At 42.2% G+C, this 16842-nt stretch overlaps 1 protein-coding gene and 1 non-coding gene across 6 annotated transcripts in view; both read left to right on the top strand.

Moving 5' to 3' along the window:
* Nucleotides 1-16842, top strand: part of ASB3 (ankyrin repeat and SOCS box containing 3) — an 80274-nt gene that overhangs the window by 25944 nt on the left and 37488 nt on the right. For 4 of the 5 annotated variants that reach the window (XM_061625696.1, XM_061625699.1, XM_061625701.1 and 1 more), the window contains 2 exons: nt 9829-10034; nt 11983-12141. In XM_061625696.1, coding sequence (XP_061481680.1) covers nt 9839-10034; nt 11983-12141 — 355 coding nt within the window. In that variant the 5' untranslated portion in view covers nt 9829-9838. Of the gene's footprint in view, nt 1-26; nt 271-9828; nt 10035-11982; nt 12142-16842 lie in introns of those variants that run through there. The other variant, XM_061625700.1, reaches the window with a different exon arrangement.
* Nucleotides 10062-10136, top strand: TRNAE-UUC (transfer RNA glutamic acid (anticodon UUC)). The gene has a single exon. It is a non-coding gene; the product is annotated as a tRNA-Glu (tRNA).

The raw sequence follows: 16842 nt of genomic DNA, 5'->3' as shown, positions 1-16842 counted from the left end.
TAAATAGCAACCTCTCTTCCATTTTCTCTGTCCCGCAGCAGAGGCTTTTTCTTCGGGCAGGGCAGCGTAGGGTGGGGCTGGCTATGGAAGGAGCAGCCACCAAATCCGCTCACCAGCAAGCGCGGTAGCGCTGGCAGAGCTATGTTTTGTTTGCATTGAGAAGGTCCGCTGCTGCCAGAGAGCTGCTGCCAGCCCTGTTTAAACAGTGCTGAACTAGATAGACCGCTGGTCTCGGTCAGCTTCCTATCTTCCCAGTGTCGACTCTATAGGGTATGTTGTGCATGAGGATGCACAGGCTTTGTTGTTGTTAAGTGCCTTCAAGTCGATCACGACTTATAGCGACTCTATGAATCAGCGACCTCCAAGAGCATCTGTCGTGAACCACCCTGTTCAGATCTTGTAAGTTCACGTCTGTGGCTTCCTTTATGGAATCAATCCATCTCTTGTTTGGCCTTCCTCTTTTTCTACTCCCTTCTGTTCCTCCCAGCATTATTGTCTTTTCTAATGAATCGTGTCTTCTCATGATGTGTCTAAAGTATGATAACCTCAGTTTCATCATTTTCGCTTCTAGTGATAGTTCTGGTTTAATTTGTTCTAACACCCAATTATTTGACTTATGTGCAAAGCTCTCCTCAAAACCACATTTCAAATGAGTTGATTTTTCTCTTACCTGCTTTTTTCACTGTCCAACTTTCACACCCATACATAGAGATCGGGAATACCATGATCTGAATGACCCTGACTTTAGTGTTCAGTGATACATCTTTGCATTTGAGGACCTTTTCTAGTTCTCTCATAACTGCCCTCCCCAGTCCTAGCCTTCTTCTGATTTCTTGACTATTGTCTCCATTCTAGAGCACAGGCTCTAGGGGGCCCACCAAACCCAGAAATCTAAATTACATTACATTTTCATACATTAAATTGTAATATTCTAAAATAACTTTATCATGTCAATCAATATGCACAAGGATGGACCTATAATTTATATATATTCATTACATAATTTTATAGAAATTTTGTCATTACAATATAACAAAATAAAGAAAATAAGAAGACACAATAATAATGGTAATATTAATTACAACAAAATAAGTGAAAATAGAGAGTATGAGAGACATGTAAACGATTTATGTACATTCTGAAGATATGTACTGCATATTTAATTAAATTTCCATTCATAATAATGTTTATTCTTTTACCGGAAGGTATATAATAGCTCAGTGATAGAGCATATGATTATCTGCTTTGCATGCAGAAGGTCCCAGGTTCAGTCTCTGGAAAGAACCATGTCTGGAACCCAGGAGAGCAGCTGCCAGTCAGCGTAGGGAGTGCTGAGCTAGATGGACCAATGGTCTGACTCAGCATAAGGCAGCTTCCTATGTCCCTATGTAATTGGATACTGGTATGTAATCAAACACAATGGAAAGAAATAAGAAAATGTATTTCATACTTGGGCCCACACCAAAGTATAGCTGCCAGAGTGGGTTGCCCAGGTTCAGTCAGGGCCCTCACCGTGCCAGAAAGAGAGTGCGAGTGAGCAGGTAGAATTGTCTCCTTCTGCAGTCACTCTTCTGTATCTGAATGAGAACATAAGAAGGCCCACCTAGTACAGCAACTTGTTCTCACAATGCCAACCAGATGCCCTTGAGAAGCCCACAAGCAGGTCTTTCCCCACTTCTGATTCTCAGCAATTGGTATTCAGAAGCATATTGCTTCCCACAATGGAACTACTACTACTATTGCTACTAAATTACATTTGTTAGTTGCTTTATATACAAAAAAATCTCAAAGCAGCGTCTCAAGATAAAATAACAGATAAAATTAATTAAAAACCAGAAAATTTGAAATTAAAATATAAAATTCATAACATGCTTATGCAGCACCACAATAATAAGTCCTACCTGAAAGACTTGTCTTACCTCTTATATACCAAATCAGTCACTGAGCTCTGCAGCAAGTGAAGCCCTCCTGCAGATACCATCTTATCAGGAGGTCCATTCTGCACAATATTATTTATTTATTATTTTATTTATACCCCGCCCTTCCTTCCAGCAGGAGCCCAGGGTGGCAAACAGAAACACTAAAAACACTTTAAAACGTCATAAAAAGACCTTAAAATACATTAAAACAGAACAACATTAATTTTTTTTAAAAAAAAACAACTTTAAAAACATCTTTAAAAAAAAGGTTAAAAACATATTAAAATATGTTAAAAGCAATTCTAACACAGATGCAGACTGGGATAGGTCTCAACTTAAAAGGCTTGTTGCAAGAGGAAAGTCTTCAAAAGGCGCCGAAAAGATAGCAGAGATGGTGCCTGCCTAATATTTAAGGGGAGGGAATTCCACAGGGTAAGTGCCACCACACTAAATATAGGAATTGGGCCTTTGTGGCACCTACCCTTTGGAATTCCCTCCTCTAAAATATTAGACAGGTACCGTCTCTGTTGTCTTTTCAGTGCCTACTGAAGACCTTCCTCTTCCAACAAGCATTTTATATAAAGATCTTTCTCAGTCTGCATTGGAATTGTTTTAAATATGTTTTTATTGAGTGGTATCCAATGCCAGTCCTACTCAGTTTTACTAATCATTGGATGTATGATGTATTAATGTTTTAATCCTACTGGATGTATGATGTGTTAATGTTTTCATATATATTTGATTTGCTGTGTTATGATCTGTGGTTACAACATTAAACTTACTTACTGTTAGCCCTATCGACCCATTGAAGTAAATAGGCATGACTAACTTAGGTTAGGTTAGGAGATAGAAACACGGTTAGAACCCTAAATGCAACTATACAACGACTAGTACGTAGGGACAAAGAAAACTATTACAATAGTTACTGTATAGAAATAGAAGAGGACAACAAAAAGGGTAGAACAAGAGCTCTATTCCAAAAGATTAGAGAAATGAAAGGGAAATTTAAACCAAGAGTAGGGATGTTGAATAATCAGCAGGAAAACACACTGACTGACAGAGGTAAAATAAAAGGAAGATGGAAGCAATACACTGAAGAACTTTATAAAAGAGATGCAAGGATGACAGATTCATTCATGGAGGAACTGTATGATGAAGAACCAGAAGTTTTAGAATGTGAGGTGAAAGCTGCTCTTAAACTACTTGGAAGAAGCAAATCACCAGGAACAGATGGCATACCAATAGAGTTGCTACAAGCTACTGAGAGTGAATCAGTCCAAATTTTGACAAAAATCTGTCAACAAAAATGGAAAAGAAAACAATGGCCCACAGACTGGAAGTGCTCAATAGATATCCCAATTCCAAAGAAAGGGGATCCCAGGGAAGGCAGTAATTATTGAACTATTGCCTTAATATCCCATGCAAGTAAAATAATGCTCAAGATTCTACAACAAAGGCTCTTACCATATATGGAGCAAGAAATTCCCAATGTCCAAGCTAGATTTAGAAAGGGAAGAGGCACCAGAGATCATATTGAATGGAAACATATGTTGGATAATGGAACGGAGCAAGGAATTTCAGAAGAAAATCACCCTGTGCTTTATAGATTACAGCAAAGCCTTTGTTTGTGTAGATCATGAAAAACTATGGAATGCATTAAAAGAAATGGGGGTGTCACAGCATCTGATTGTCCAGATGCGTAACCTATACTGTGGACAAGATGCTACTGTAAGGACAGAATATGGAGAAACCGATTGGTTTCCCATCGGAAAGGGTATGGGACAGGGGTGTATTTTATCACCGTATTTGTTTAATCTGTACGTAGAACATATCATAAGGAAAGTGGGATTGGACCAAGATGAAGGAGGTGTGAAAATTGGAGGTAGAAATATCAATAATTTAAGATATGTAGACAATATTAGCAGAAACCAGTAATGATCTGAAACGAATGCTGATGAAAGTTAGAGGAAAGCACAAAAGCAGGACTACAGCTGAACGTCAAGAAGACTAAAGTACTGACAACAGAAGATTTATGTAACTTTAAAGTTAACAGTGAGGACATTGAACTTGTGAAGGATTATCAATACTTTGTCACAGTCATTAACCAAAATGGAGACAATAGTCAAGAAATCAGAAGAAGGCTAGGACTGGGGAGGGCCGCTATGAGAGAACTAGAAAAGGTCCTCAAATGCAAAGATGTATGAATGAACACTAAAGTCAGGATACTTCAGACCATGGTATTCCTGATGTATGGATGTGAAAGTTTCACAGTGAAAAAAGCGGATAAGAGAAAAATCAACTCATTTGAAATGTGGTGTTGGAGGAGAGCTTTGCGCATAACATGGACTGCAAAAAAGGCAAATAATTGGGTGTTAGAACAAATTAAACCAGAACTATCACTGGAAGCAAAAATGATAAACTGAGATTATCATAATTTGGACACATCATGAGAATACCTGATTCACTAGAAAAGAGAATAATGCTGGGAAAAACAGAAGGGAGTAGAAAAAGAGGAAGGCCAAACAATAGATGGATTGATTCCATAAAGGAAGCCACAGACGTGAACTTACAAGATCTGAACAGGGTGGTTTATAATAGATGCTCTCGGAGGTCATAAGGTCACCATAAGTTGTAGTCGACCTGAAGGCACGTAACAACAACAAACTCTGAGTGAGACTTAGTTGAATACAACCCATTATTTTTTTGCTTGTTGTTTGCTGTCCTAGGCTCCTTTGGGAAGAAGGATGGGAAATAATAATAATAATACCGCAACCCCACTAAAAGTTGAGCACCACAGTAGAGGCTAATTTAATTACTAAAGGCTGTTTATAACAGTGTCTGAGACTGCCACCTAAAAATTGACAATGATCACAACAGATGTGTTTCCCTGGGGAAAGCATTCCACAAATGTAGCTTTGCTGTGTAGTATATACAGTAAATTGATTAGTCTTTAAGGTGCAACAAGATCCTTGCTTGGTTTTACCTGAAAGTAGGCCCACTGAATTAAAGGGGACTTAGGCTGCATACACATTATTTATTTATTTATTAAATTTATTAGTCGCCCATCAGGCTGGTTGTCCAGCCACTCTGGGCGACGTACAAGATAAAAAACAATGCAAATTTAAAACCATAACAGTAAAAACCTAACCCACCCCAAAAGCCTGCCTGAAGAGCCAGGTCTTCAAGGCCCGGCGGAAGCTCATCATAGAAGGGGCATGGCGGAGATCATTTGGGAGAGAGTTCCACAGGGTGGGGGCCACTATTGAAAAAGCCCTCTCTCTAGTCCTCACCAGTCTAGCTGTTTTAACCGGTGGGATCGAGAGAAGGTCTTCTGAGGCTGATCTTGTTGAGCGGCATCCCTGACGATGCTGGAGGCGCTCCTTCAGATAGACTGGGCTAAAACCGTATAGGGTTTTGAAGGTCAAAACCAACACCTTGAATTGGGCCCGGTAAACAACCGGTAGCCAGTGCAACTCCTTCAGCACTGGAGTGATGTGATCTTGCCGGCGGCTGCCTTTAATCAGACGAGCCGCCGCATTCTGTACCAGTTGCAGCTTCTGGACCGTTTTCAAGGGTAACCCCACGTAGTCTAGGCGAGAGGTGACCAGGGCATGTACCACTGGTGGGAGCAGATGGTTGGGAAGGTAGGGGTGCAGCCTCCGTATCAGATGGAGTTGATACAGCGCCGCCCGGCTCACAGCCGAGACTTGAACCTCCATGGACAGCTGGGAGTCAAGAATGACCCCCAGGCTGCGGACCTGGTCTTTCAGGGGCAATCGTACCCCATTGAGCACCAGGTCCACATCCCCCAGCCTTCCCTTGTCTCCCACAAACAGTACCTCGGTTTTGTCAGGGTTCAGCTTCAGCTTATTCCTTCCCATCCAGCCACTCACTGACTCCAGGCACTTGGACAGGGTTTCTACAGCCAACCTCGGTGAAGATTTAAATGAGAGATAGAGCTGCGTGTCATCCGCATACTGATGACATTGCAGCCCAAATCTCCTGATGATTGCCCCCAGTGGCTTTATATAGATGTTGTACAGCATCGGGGAGAGGATGGAACCCTGTGGCACCCCACAAGTGAGAGGCCAAGGATCCGAGACGTCATCCTCCAATGCCACTCTTTGGTACCTACCAGAGAGGAAGGAATGAAACCACTGCAATACAGTGCCCCCCATGCCTAACCTCTTCAGGTGGTCCAGGAGGATAACGTGGTCAACGGTATCGAAAGCCGCTGAGAGATCAAGGAGGACAAGGAAGGTGCATTCGCCCCTATCGCACGCCCTCCTCATATCATCTACCAAGGCGACCAAGGCTGTTTCAGTCCCATGTCCAGGCCTGAAGCCCGATTGAAATGGATCCAGATAATCCGCTTCCTCCAAGTGCGCTTGCAACTGCTTTGCCACCACCTGCTCAACCGCCTTGCCTAAGAATGGCAAATTTGAGACTGGGTGAAAGTTGTTCAGATCTTGGGGATCCAAGGAGGGCTTCTTTAAGATTGGTTTTATTACTGCCTCCTTGAGCGCTGATGGCATTACTCCCTCTTCGAGAGATGTATTTACCACCATCTTGATCCCCTCACCCAGTCTATCTTTGCAGCTCATAATGAGCCACGATGGGCAAGGATCGAGTAAGCAAGTGGTTGGCATCATACATTTAAAGCACATGGCTTTCCCCAAAGAATCCTGGGAACAGTTGTTAACCCCTTCCAGACATACAATTCCCAACACCTTTACTAAACTACAGTTCCCAGGATAAAGTTGTGTGTTTTAAATGTATGGTGTGTATGCATCCTTATTCCCAAGTAAGTGTGTTTAAGATAGCAGCCTAAATCTCCCTTCTGCTTATCTCATAAATTCTTCCTTGAATTCCACAAGAATGATCCTAACATTTCTGATTCAGATCAATAGATTGGCAGAGAGAGAATGTTTTTCATAGTGCTATGAAGCAGCTGACAGCAGCAACTGTATTAGTAAGAGAAACATTTTTTGTTGGTAAAGTCAAACAAGAGCACAAGTTACTGCATTGTTTCAGGCTTCTATTTTTGTTTATTGCCACCTTCCCCAGTCTGGTGCCTGTTTTGGAGCAGCTGGGGCTGATGGGAGTTGTAGTCCAGATCTTGGAATTCCAACTGCCATCAACCCTAGCCAGCATGGCCAATGGTGAGTGATGATGGAAGTTGTAGTCCAGTAGCAACTGGAGGTCACCATGGTGACTACCCCTCCATTAAAACTCTTGCTGTTCCTGTTAAGAGACGTGATCTCTTTAATCACTCCAGACATTTAGGGTCAAGCTACACATACATGTACCAGTTCCAATCATCGTGGTATCCATGCCATTGGATCCAAGCTGTTTCCTGTCAAGATTGTGTGTTGATCGTTGTGTGCCGATCTCCCCACATAAACCAAATTCATGCACAGGCGACTTCCAACCAAACCTTGGAAGACAATCTTACTCGGACACGAGTGATCACCAATGAATGAATGAAGTACTTCACTACTACAGGTCATAGGGACATAGCTCAGTGGTAGAGCATCTGCCTTGCATGAGGAAGGTCCCCAGCTCAATCTCCAGGTGGGGCTGGAAGAGACTCCTGCCTGACACCCTGGAGAGCTGCTGCCAGTCATTGTAGACAGTATTGAGCTAGATGGACCAGTGGTCTGACTCAGTATAAGGCAGCTTCCTATGTCCCTATGTACCCTCCGCCCAATTTGTCGGTCTTGTCCCCTGAACACCTGGGGCTTTTATCTGTTGTATCATATGCTGCAATGCTTCACTTCACAAGTCAGATATTTCCCCACTTAGGTTGTTCTTTTACATAAATAAAGCTTTAGCTCAATTTGACTGATAAAGCTTCAGGGTTCCATTGTAAGATTTTAAGTGTAGGCTTTTGCAGACTTGTTTTGTATTAAATTGGATTATTCTTAAAGAGAGAAATCATAGCTGGAATGTAAATATGTGTGTATGTATATTGTACCTATATCTCCAATGGGGAAAAATATTTTTTATCCAGACTGTTTTTAAGGCATGCCTGTCACGTACAGTTGAGGATATGGACTTTACTCACCACCCAAACAGGGCAGGCCAATGTGTCAAAATAACCCCTGGTAGCGGTGCAGTGACAACACAGGAGAGTGTGGGTGGAGCTGAATGTTAAAAGTGGGTGGAGCAGAGGCTGACATAACAGGTAAAGAACACCCAACACTACTGTATGGTGTGCTTTTTCACTTGGGCCTCATTATTGGCAATTGCTGTTTGTGAGGGGGAAAGTGTAGTCCAAATACATTCAATAAACAACTGTCACAGGTTTTGTCAATTAGTTAATAGTGTTATATAGCATGCTAAACTGACAGCAATAGTTTTGTTGACTAAATAAAAACATGTTCATCTGTTTTAATTTTTTTTGTTAGCTGTTTTAAGTATGTTTTTAAATACTTGTTTTTAACTGTTTTATTGATAATTTTGATGTTTTTTGTAAACCACTTAGAGGTCTTTACATTCAAACGGTATATAAATTTTGTTAAATAACTAAATACTTCTTGTCCATTGTTTTGGCCTATATTTCATCAGCTAAATGCCTAAACCTAACTGTGTGTTAAATTACAATGCTCTTGCCTCTACAATCCTAACACCACATTCCTTTGAGAAGTAAGTCCCACTGAGTTCATCGTTGCTTACTGTCAGGTAGGTCGGTACTGCAGTCATCACGTGACCTGCCTGGAAGTAAGTAAGCCCCATTGAATTAAAAAAGACTTACTTTTTTGAGTAGACATGGTTAGGATGTAAGGGTGGTATTCAGTCCTAGTCCTACTCAGAGTAGAGCCATTGAAGTTCATAGACATGACTAACTTAGGTTCATTTATTTCCTTGGGTCTGCTTTGAGTAGGATTTAGCTGAGTACAAGCCCCATCTGCACTATACATTTAAAGCAGTATCATACCACTTTAGTCATGGCTTCTCCCCAAAGAATCCTGGGAACTGTAGTTTGTTAAGGGTGCTGAGAGTTGTTGTGAGACCACTATTCCCCTCACAGAGTTATTATCACCAGAGTTGTTATGTGAAGGCAATAGTGATCTAACTCTTTTGTGGTCCCAGGCTATGGACTGAAGGCACATGAAGCCATTACCTTGCTGAAGCTCAGTAGTTCTGGGTCTAGTCAGTGTCTCGATGGGAGACTGCCTGGGAGCCACATGTATGCTGCCTTGGGTTCCATGATGAAACAAAGGCAGGATATAAATGTAATAAATAAATGAATACATGCATACATACATATAGTGCAGATGGGGCCTACGTGTACTTGAAATGAAATGGACTGCCTTCAAGTTGATCCCGGCTTATGGCGGGTTTCATGGTAAGCGGTATTCAGAGGGGGTTTACCATTGCCTTCCTCTGAGGCTGAGAGGCAGTGACTGGCCCAAGGTCACTCAGTGAGCTTCATGGCTGTGTGGGGATTTGAACCCTGGTCTCCCAGGTCGTAGTTACCTGGAAGTAAATCTTACTGGATCAAAAGTGTTACTTCTGAGTAAATGTTGCTAGATGAAGCTGTTAATCCTACAAAAATATTAATTTGTAAGGCATTTGAGACTTAGCTCAGTCAAGCATAATTGTAGAATTTCACTTATCTTTTTCATCTGGGGCATAGTCTGTCAGCGACAGCTTTTAGGCATCAAGGCAATTTGAAGTAAGACTTCAAATGTCAATGAGATACAAAGCAATATCATGATTATACAGACTTGAGAATACTTTCCTCAAATTAATTTATAATGATTCCTTTCAGATCAGTCTGAGGAGATTTATACTTCAATGTAGTGCAATCTTTGCTGGGACGATATGTTGTTGACATCCTGATCTGCGCTGACTTTGGTGTCTGTGCATTTTCATTTCTTCTCCCTTTCTCTCATTTTTTTAGGTCTGTTCGAATGGATTTCATGGAAGCCTATTCTGACAGATGCTCTGCTGTTGGGCGTGCAGCTCGAGAAGGCAATGCCAAGCGTCTGAGGAAGCTAATCAAACAGGGATACAGTGTTGATGTTCCCGACAACAGGGGCTGGATGGCAATCCATGAAGCAGCATTTCACAACACAAGTGAATGTCTGAAGCTCTTAATTTGTGCAGGTAAGGGAAAACAGGCTGTCAAACAAGGGAAGTGCCATAGTTCAGTGGTAGAGCATCTGCTTTTCATGCAGGAGGTCCCAGGTTAAATCCCTGGCATCTCCAGGTAAGGTTGGGAGAAATGCCACCTGAAGCTTTGGAGATCCGCTGCTAGTCGATGTAGATAATACTGCACTAGATGGGCCAGTAGTCTGACTCAGTATAGGGTAGCTGTCTTTCTGCTTTGCTATGTCCATAAAGAAGCAAAACAGGAAGACAGGGAAGGCCATTTTGTCTGTCCTTGGAGTCCAGTATTGAAGTCCAGAAGAGTCGAGAAAGGCAGAATCTACCAATGTAGTTGCCATCTCCTACTAGTAAATGCTTCACAAATTCTGGAGCATGTATTATTGACTAGGGAGGGAACATAGGAAGCTGCCTTATACCGAGTCAGATCATTGATACACCTGACTTAGCACTGTCTACGCTGACTAGGAGGGGCTGTTCAGGATTTCTGTCAGCCTTACGTGGAGACACCTAGGGCTAAACCTGCATATTTTCTACATACCAGGCAGATGCTCTGTCACTGAGCTGTGACCCTTCCCCAACTTCAAGAAGCAAAGGCAAGAAAGAATCTGAAGGGCAGATGCATTCCCTGAAAGATCTTCCTTAAGAGGCAAACTGGCAGCGGTCCTTTCAGCTCGCAGCATGCATGTGGGGTAGCAACGGATAGCTAGTGTGGCATAATGGCTAACGCTTCATTCCTAACCTGGGAATAAGCCCCACTGAATTCAGTAGGATCTACTTGTGAGTTAACATGGTTAGGATTGCACTATAACAGACTGTCCTGCAAATCAGGAAGCCTTTGGTTTAAATCTGTTGTGGTTTGCCAAGAGCTAGCAACTGCGGGTAGGATTAGAGTATGGGAGCAGAGGAGGAAATGAAAGGGGAGAAAGAAGCATCTGAGCCTGAGGCCCAGCTTATGTCATGCCATGGTTTGATGTTACATGTGAACTCATCACACACCCTTCTCTGAAGTTAAACTCCTATTTAAGGGTCACAGATCAATCTCCCTTTCTTCATGAAATGTTTCTTGCCATAATAGCTTTGTGATGGATTCAGCATAGGGTGGCCTTGTGGAATGTCCATCATTGCACTGGATTTAGACCACATCCACACCTTGACTTCAAAACACTGCTCTACCACTTTAGCAGTCATGGTGTCCCCTAAAGCATCCTGGGAACTGAAATTTGTTAAGAATGCTAAGAGCCCTTAGGAGACCCCTGTTCCCCTCACAGAGCTACAATGCCCAGAGTAGTTTGACAATCAATCCCTCTTCCCAGGAACTCTGGAAACTGTAACTCCACGAGGCGAATGGGGAACTCCTAACCCTCACCGCTCTTAACAAGCGACAGTTCCCAGGATGCTTGGGCGAAGCCATGACTGTTAAAAGTGGTATAATAGTGCTTTAAATGCAGTATGCAGATGTGGCCATAGTTATTTATTTGATAGTTGAGCTGGATTCCTATGCAAGCTCATCCAAAGGTCACATACAACATAATGTTGTAGCTCATCCACAGCTAGCAGTAAACTTGAATTTACACAGTGCAACCAAGGAAGGTAACTCGATAAAAACCTTTTAAAGCAACAACTGGTTAGGAGTTGCAATATTAACTGCAACCTAAAATCATAATCTAACAAAAAGCATCTGATAAAAAATCCCAAAACAGCTCCACAGATAAATTGCAGATATAAAACCCGGAGAGTGCCATGTAGAGGAGGTCTTTGGGGAAGGGCTGTAGCTCAGTGGTAGGTCATCTTCCTTGTGAAGGTGAAAAGGTCATCAGTTGCCTTAACTCTTCACCGTGTAGCCAATCAAAGTATAAGCAGAGTCAATGCAAGCTTCCACTTACAAAATTTTTAATCATTCATTTTGAAATTTTGCAATGCTTTTTTTTAAAAAAATCATCTGCAGCACCCTCTGATAACTACATAAGATCAAAGACATTTGAGGGCACTTGTCCATTACATCTTTCGGCAAGCCGAGGAAACTTGGAATGTGTTGCTGTTCTCCTAGAATCTGGAGCTGATCCTAATGAGCTTACTAATGACGCAACCACACCACTATTTTTAGGTGAGCATAGCCTATTCTGAAAAAACTGCCCAGCATTTTAGGTAAGTATTTTCCATATTTGGCTCTTCCAAGCTTCTCTCCTTTCATAATTTGTCATCAGCAGCTTAATTGCACTACCTGCACACCACAGCACAAAAGAATGCAAAGATAAAACAATAAGAAAGCCTCTTTTAAAAAAGATGGGTTGACCCTAAAGGGCAGCCCCAAAATATTTGAATTAATACGTAACCCAGAGAGGATAATACCTGTAGTGAGCCGGCAGCTATCAGTGTTACCCAAGGAATGGCAAAATGCTGCAGTGTTTTTAAACAGCTTGCATGGAGGTGAGGAGTTGTTCAGGCGGTGGGGTGGGGTGGGGAGGAGGACATTAATGAAGCCAGGGCTTATTTTTCTTAAGGAGGGTGGTCTGCAGACTTTTGCTTGTACAGATACTGCTGAACTACAACACCTGTCATCCCTGGCCATCGGGAGTGGTAGTTCTGCAAATCTGGAGGGCCAAGGATTCCCCACACCTGATCTATAGCCTAGATCCTCAACCTGAGGGATGCGACCACTGGTGGGGATGGACAGCAGCAATACTAGTGTATGGATAACTGGGAGGGGTGGTGATCAGAAGGCTAGATCTGGAAGTAATCATCTGGGAGTACTGGGAGTGCAATGGCTAAGAATTCTTCCCAGAAGTGTGTGTATCCTTGACCATTAGTCAATCTGGTTGGGGATGATGGGTTGGAATCTAATAACATTGGGAGGGTCACAGATTCCCAGCAAAGCCATGTTTGCAGATCATAACATTTTCTGAACAGTGCTTGTGGAAATGTGGCATGCTGGGATGAGGTATTCTGGCATCTGCAGTTTTCCGCCTTGTGGTTAGAAAATGCATCTGGTTAACATTTTCTGCTCTTTAGAGTATTCCCAGGAAGATTTTTTCTAAAATGTTCTTTTTTGATGTGGTGTGTTGACAATGCTCTCCATTGGGTCTGTTATGTAAACTGAAGGTTCCTCATATCTCTGTTTCTGTAGTAACTTTTTTTTTTACATGCTGAAGATTCTGCATATGATTCTAAATATGAAACAGTACCTTTTAAGCATTCGGAAGTGCCAAGTGTGGCAGGGGTCCACAAATGCAGTTGCAACTTTTTATTGTGGTGAGTGCATTTCTGGCAAATGCTCAAGAAGAGACAAATAAGGACTCATCTCTGACTTCATGCTGGGTTTCAAAGACACTGAAGCAATGAGACATCTTGCAGCTTCCAAGTACTGTGCAAATCCTCGTGGGCATGAGATCTGCTCCTCTCTCGAGTTGGGGAAGAGGCAGGATCAGTGGCTAACACAAATTTGGGGCTGGCTATTGAAGCTAGCCAAAGTCTGTGGAACCTGATGTGTGGCAGGGCTAGTCAGATCATCTGCTAGTGGGTCCCTGGATAATTTGCAGTAGATCATTAAGTGTAACAGACTCCATTGTTTAAAAGTAGCAGCAACAAAAAGACTTACACTCTTGCTGATCAGTGGAATCACTGATCTGTAGTAATTCAGATGCTGTGGTGGTTGTTGTTATTCACCCGAAAGTTCCAGGGCAGATCATAACGATATTAAAAGCAGTTTAAAATAAATAAGCAGGTCTTCTGAGTGCATGATATATGGATTGTAGTAGGTAATTGCCTCTACTTCCTGAGATACCATTTTGCATCTGGCTTTGGCTCAAACAGACAGGCATTCGTTATAGTCTTAGGGATAATCAGGAAAGTGCTGAAAGTGACAGTTTTTCATTTATCTGCAGTAACTCGTTTCATCTCAATCTCAAAGTACAATGTTCCTTGTTCCTGGTTTAAGTCTCTGGTAGCTGAGTGCTCACAAAAAAAGTGCCAACTAAGCATTATTATAGAGTAGTGGTTCTCAAACTTTTTTGGTTCGCGGCGCACTGTAAAACATATAAAACTTTTCTGGCGCAGTTTGTGTACAAAATTAAAAATATATTAATATATTTTAAACTATGAATAAAAATGACTTAAACTATAGAAAACTATTACTTACCCTATACAAATGGGTTTCTTCTCATTTTTAAAATATACTTTCATAATATTTGAGGCACACCTAGCCACCTCTTAGGGCGCACCAGTGTGCCTGGGCGCACCGTTTGAGAATCACTGTTATAGAGAGAGGCCATAGCTCAGTGGTTAGGCCACTTAAAGTCCGGAGGCAGCAAGAGAATAAAGATATCCATTTGGTGGCAGTAGAAGAGTGGAGGAGGAGTTGTTGATATAGCAGCTTGCTCAGCTCCCTTTCCTCTCATGGAGTAGGTTACTGCCCATGCTGTGTCACACAATATCTCTAACCAATCAGTTCCTTAAGGCGGTGCCGGTTATACCATCACTTAGGGATGGAGAAGAAATTTTATTCATTCACGTTTAACGGTGAATTTAACTAATTTGCATTTCCTGAAATTGTGCAGACTGATACACAGCCATCCTTCAAAATTCACACTTCCCTGAATTTTGCAATGAAGTTCTCCAGCCATGTTGTGTGTACAAAAATGCACATATTAGGGGAAAGTGTGCATAAAAACGCATACATTAATGATGATGACATGCAAAAATCCATCACATTAGGGACATTGCTTTGCAAAAATGTGTATATTAGGGAAAATTGTATAAAATGTGTGTATTAGAAGAAATTTGTATTAAAATACTGATAAATTCTCATGAAGACTTAAAAGAACTGATGTGGAGATGTGGCAAACTGAACTTAATACTGGAAAAATGAGAAACTGAAATTGACAGATTCACCCATGCCTACCGTTGCTGTAGATCTGTCAGGACAGAAAGCATTTCTTTGTTTTCTGTATTAAGATCACAGAAAAACAAGGAAATGCAACCCCTCCACAGCCCAAACATAGTTTATGCCAAGTTCTTTAAAAAAAATGTGATTACGTTTGATGGCCATAGAATATGACTGAGAAATAAATATGTACAGTAAAGACAGAAATGGTCCTTATGATATTGTAGGCAAGAACGAGCCAATCCCCCAACTCTGTATGAAGTCTGCCGTTGGATTCATGTGGCATCTAGACTGAAGGGGGGGGGAAGGCACATGATGATTGGTGTCAAGCTGTTGTTTGGTTTCAAGAGATAAGATTAAAATTCAGTTGTCCTTTTGAAAAAGAAACCTCTTTCTCTCTTTGGGGAAGGGCCGTAGCTCAGTGGTAGAACATCCGCTTGGCATGCAGAACGTCCCAGGTTCATTATCCAGCATCTCCTGGTAGGGCATGGAGAAAACCTTGTCTGAAATCCTAGAAAGATGCTGCCAGTCAGTACAGACAGTACTGAGCTAGATGGACCAATGGTTTGACTAGGTATAAGGCAAGCTTCCTATTTTCCTATGTTCTTAGGTTTGCTGCTCAGAGCTAGGCTGCTTGGAGCCTGGTGAATATCAGTGCAAAAGCTGCCAGCTTTCAGTTCATTCACTAGGAGAAACTATTTTTTGAGTGCTCCTGCAGGTTCTGCCCTGTGACTCTTTGTGATTCTGGGCGTTGGTGTTTGTTTTTGTTTTGTTTTTCTTGTCTCAGCTATTATTCTGTTTTCAAAGAATTTCCGACTCTGTAACCTCCTGATCTGTGGGGATTTGGGGCTGTAAACTGGCAGAGTTAGTAGATCAATGGGAGAGTCAAGTCCACTGAGGAAGTTGAGAGCAGTCAAGGCAAATTCTTGGCTTCATGGGGAGAAGAAATATCCTTGGCAGTGCTGTGAGATTGTAAAAAATCATTTTGAAAAATGGAAATGGACTGCCTTCAAGTCGATCCCAACTTATGGCTACCCTGTGAATAGGGTTTTCATGGTAAGCGGTATTCAGAGGGGGTTTACCATTGCCTCCCTCTGAGGCTAGTCCTGCCCAGCTGGCTAGGGCCTGCTCAGCTTGCCACAGCTGCACAAACCAGCCCCTTCCTTGTCCACAACTGCCAGCTGGGGGCAAGTGGGCTCCTTGAGACTATGCAGCTTGCCCACGGCTGCACAGATGGGAGGGCACGTAACCCCTGAGCCACTCACTGTGGGGGTGATCTTTAGCTGCCCCTTGACACCCAGGAGACACAATCGGGGATTTGAACTCAGAGACTCTGGACTCCCAGCCAGGCTCTCCTCCCCACTGTGCTATACCAGCTTTCAAAAAAAAATATCATTTTAAATCCAGGTAAATACCCCCAAAGAGATTGTTCTGTTAAAGTACCTTTGTGTAACCCTTCTGTACATTAGTGATTGTAATTTATCTCCAGGATTATAGAAATATGTGATCTCCCAACCTATGCAACATATTTATTTATTTATTAAATTTATATACCGCCCGACTAGCAATAGCTCTCTGGGCGGTGAACATAGAAATACAAAGCATAAAAAATACAATAAATAACACAATATGATACAAAATAACACAATCTAAATCAATGCAGTAACATTTTAAATTTAAATCAATTTAGATTAAAATGCTTCGGAGAATAAAAAGGTTTTAACCTGGCGCCGAAAGGAAAGCAGCGTCGGCGCCAGGCGCACTTCCTCGGGGAGACCGTTCCACAGGTCGGGGGCCACCACTGAGAAGGCCCTAGATCTTGTCATCACCCTCCGGGCATCCCTATGGGTTGGAACCCGGAGGAGGGCCTTCGTAGCTGAACGTAGTGTACGGGCGGGTTCATATCGGAAGAGGCGTTCCGCAAGG

Source organism: Rhineura floridana, chromosome 4 (assembly GCF_030035675.1).
Source record: "Rhineura floridana isolate rRhiFlo1 chromosome 4, rRhiFlo1.hap2, whole genome shotgun sequence".
Classification (NCBI taxonomy): Eukaryota; Metazoa; Chordata; class Lepidosauria; order Squamata; family Rhineuridae; genus Rhineura; species Rhineura floridana.
The sequence above is the reverse complement of the archived record's forward strand: the minus strand, read 5'-3'. Positions and strand labels throughout refer to the sequence as shown.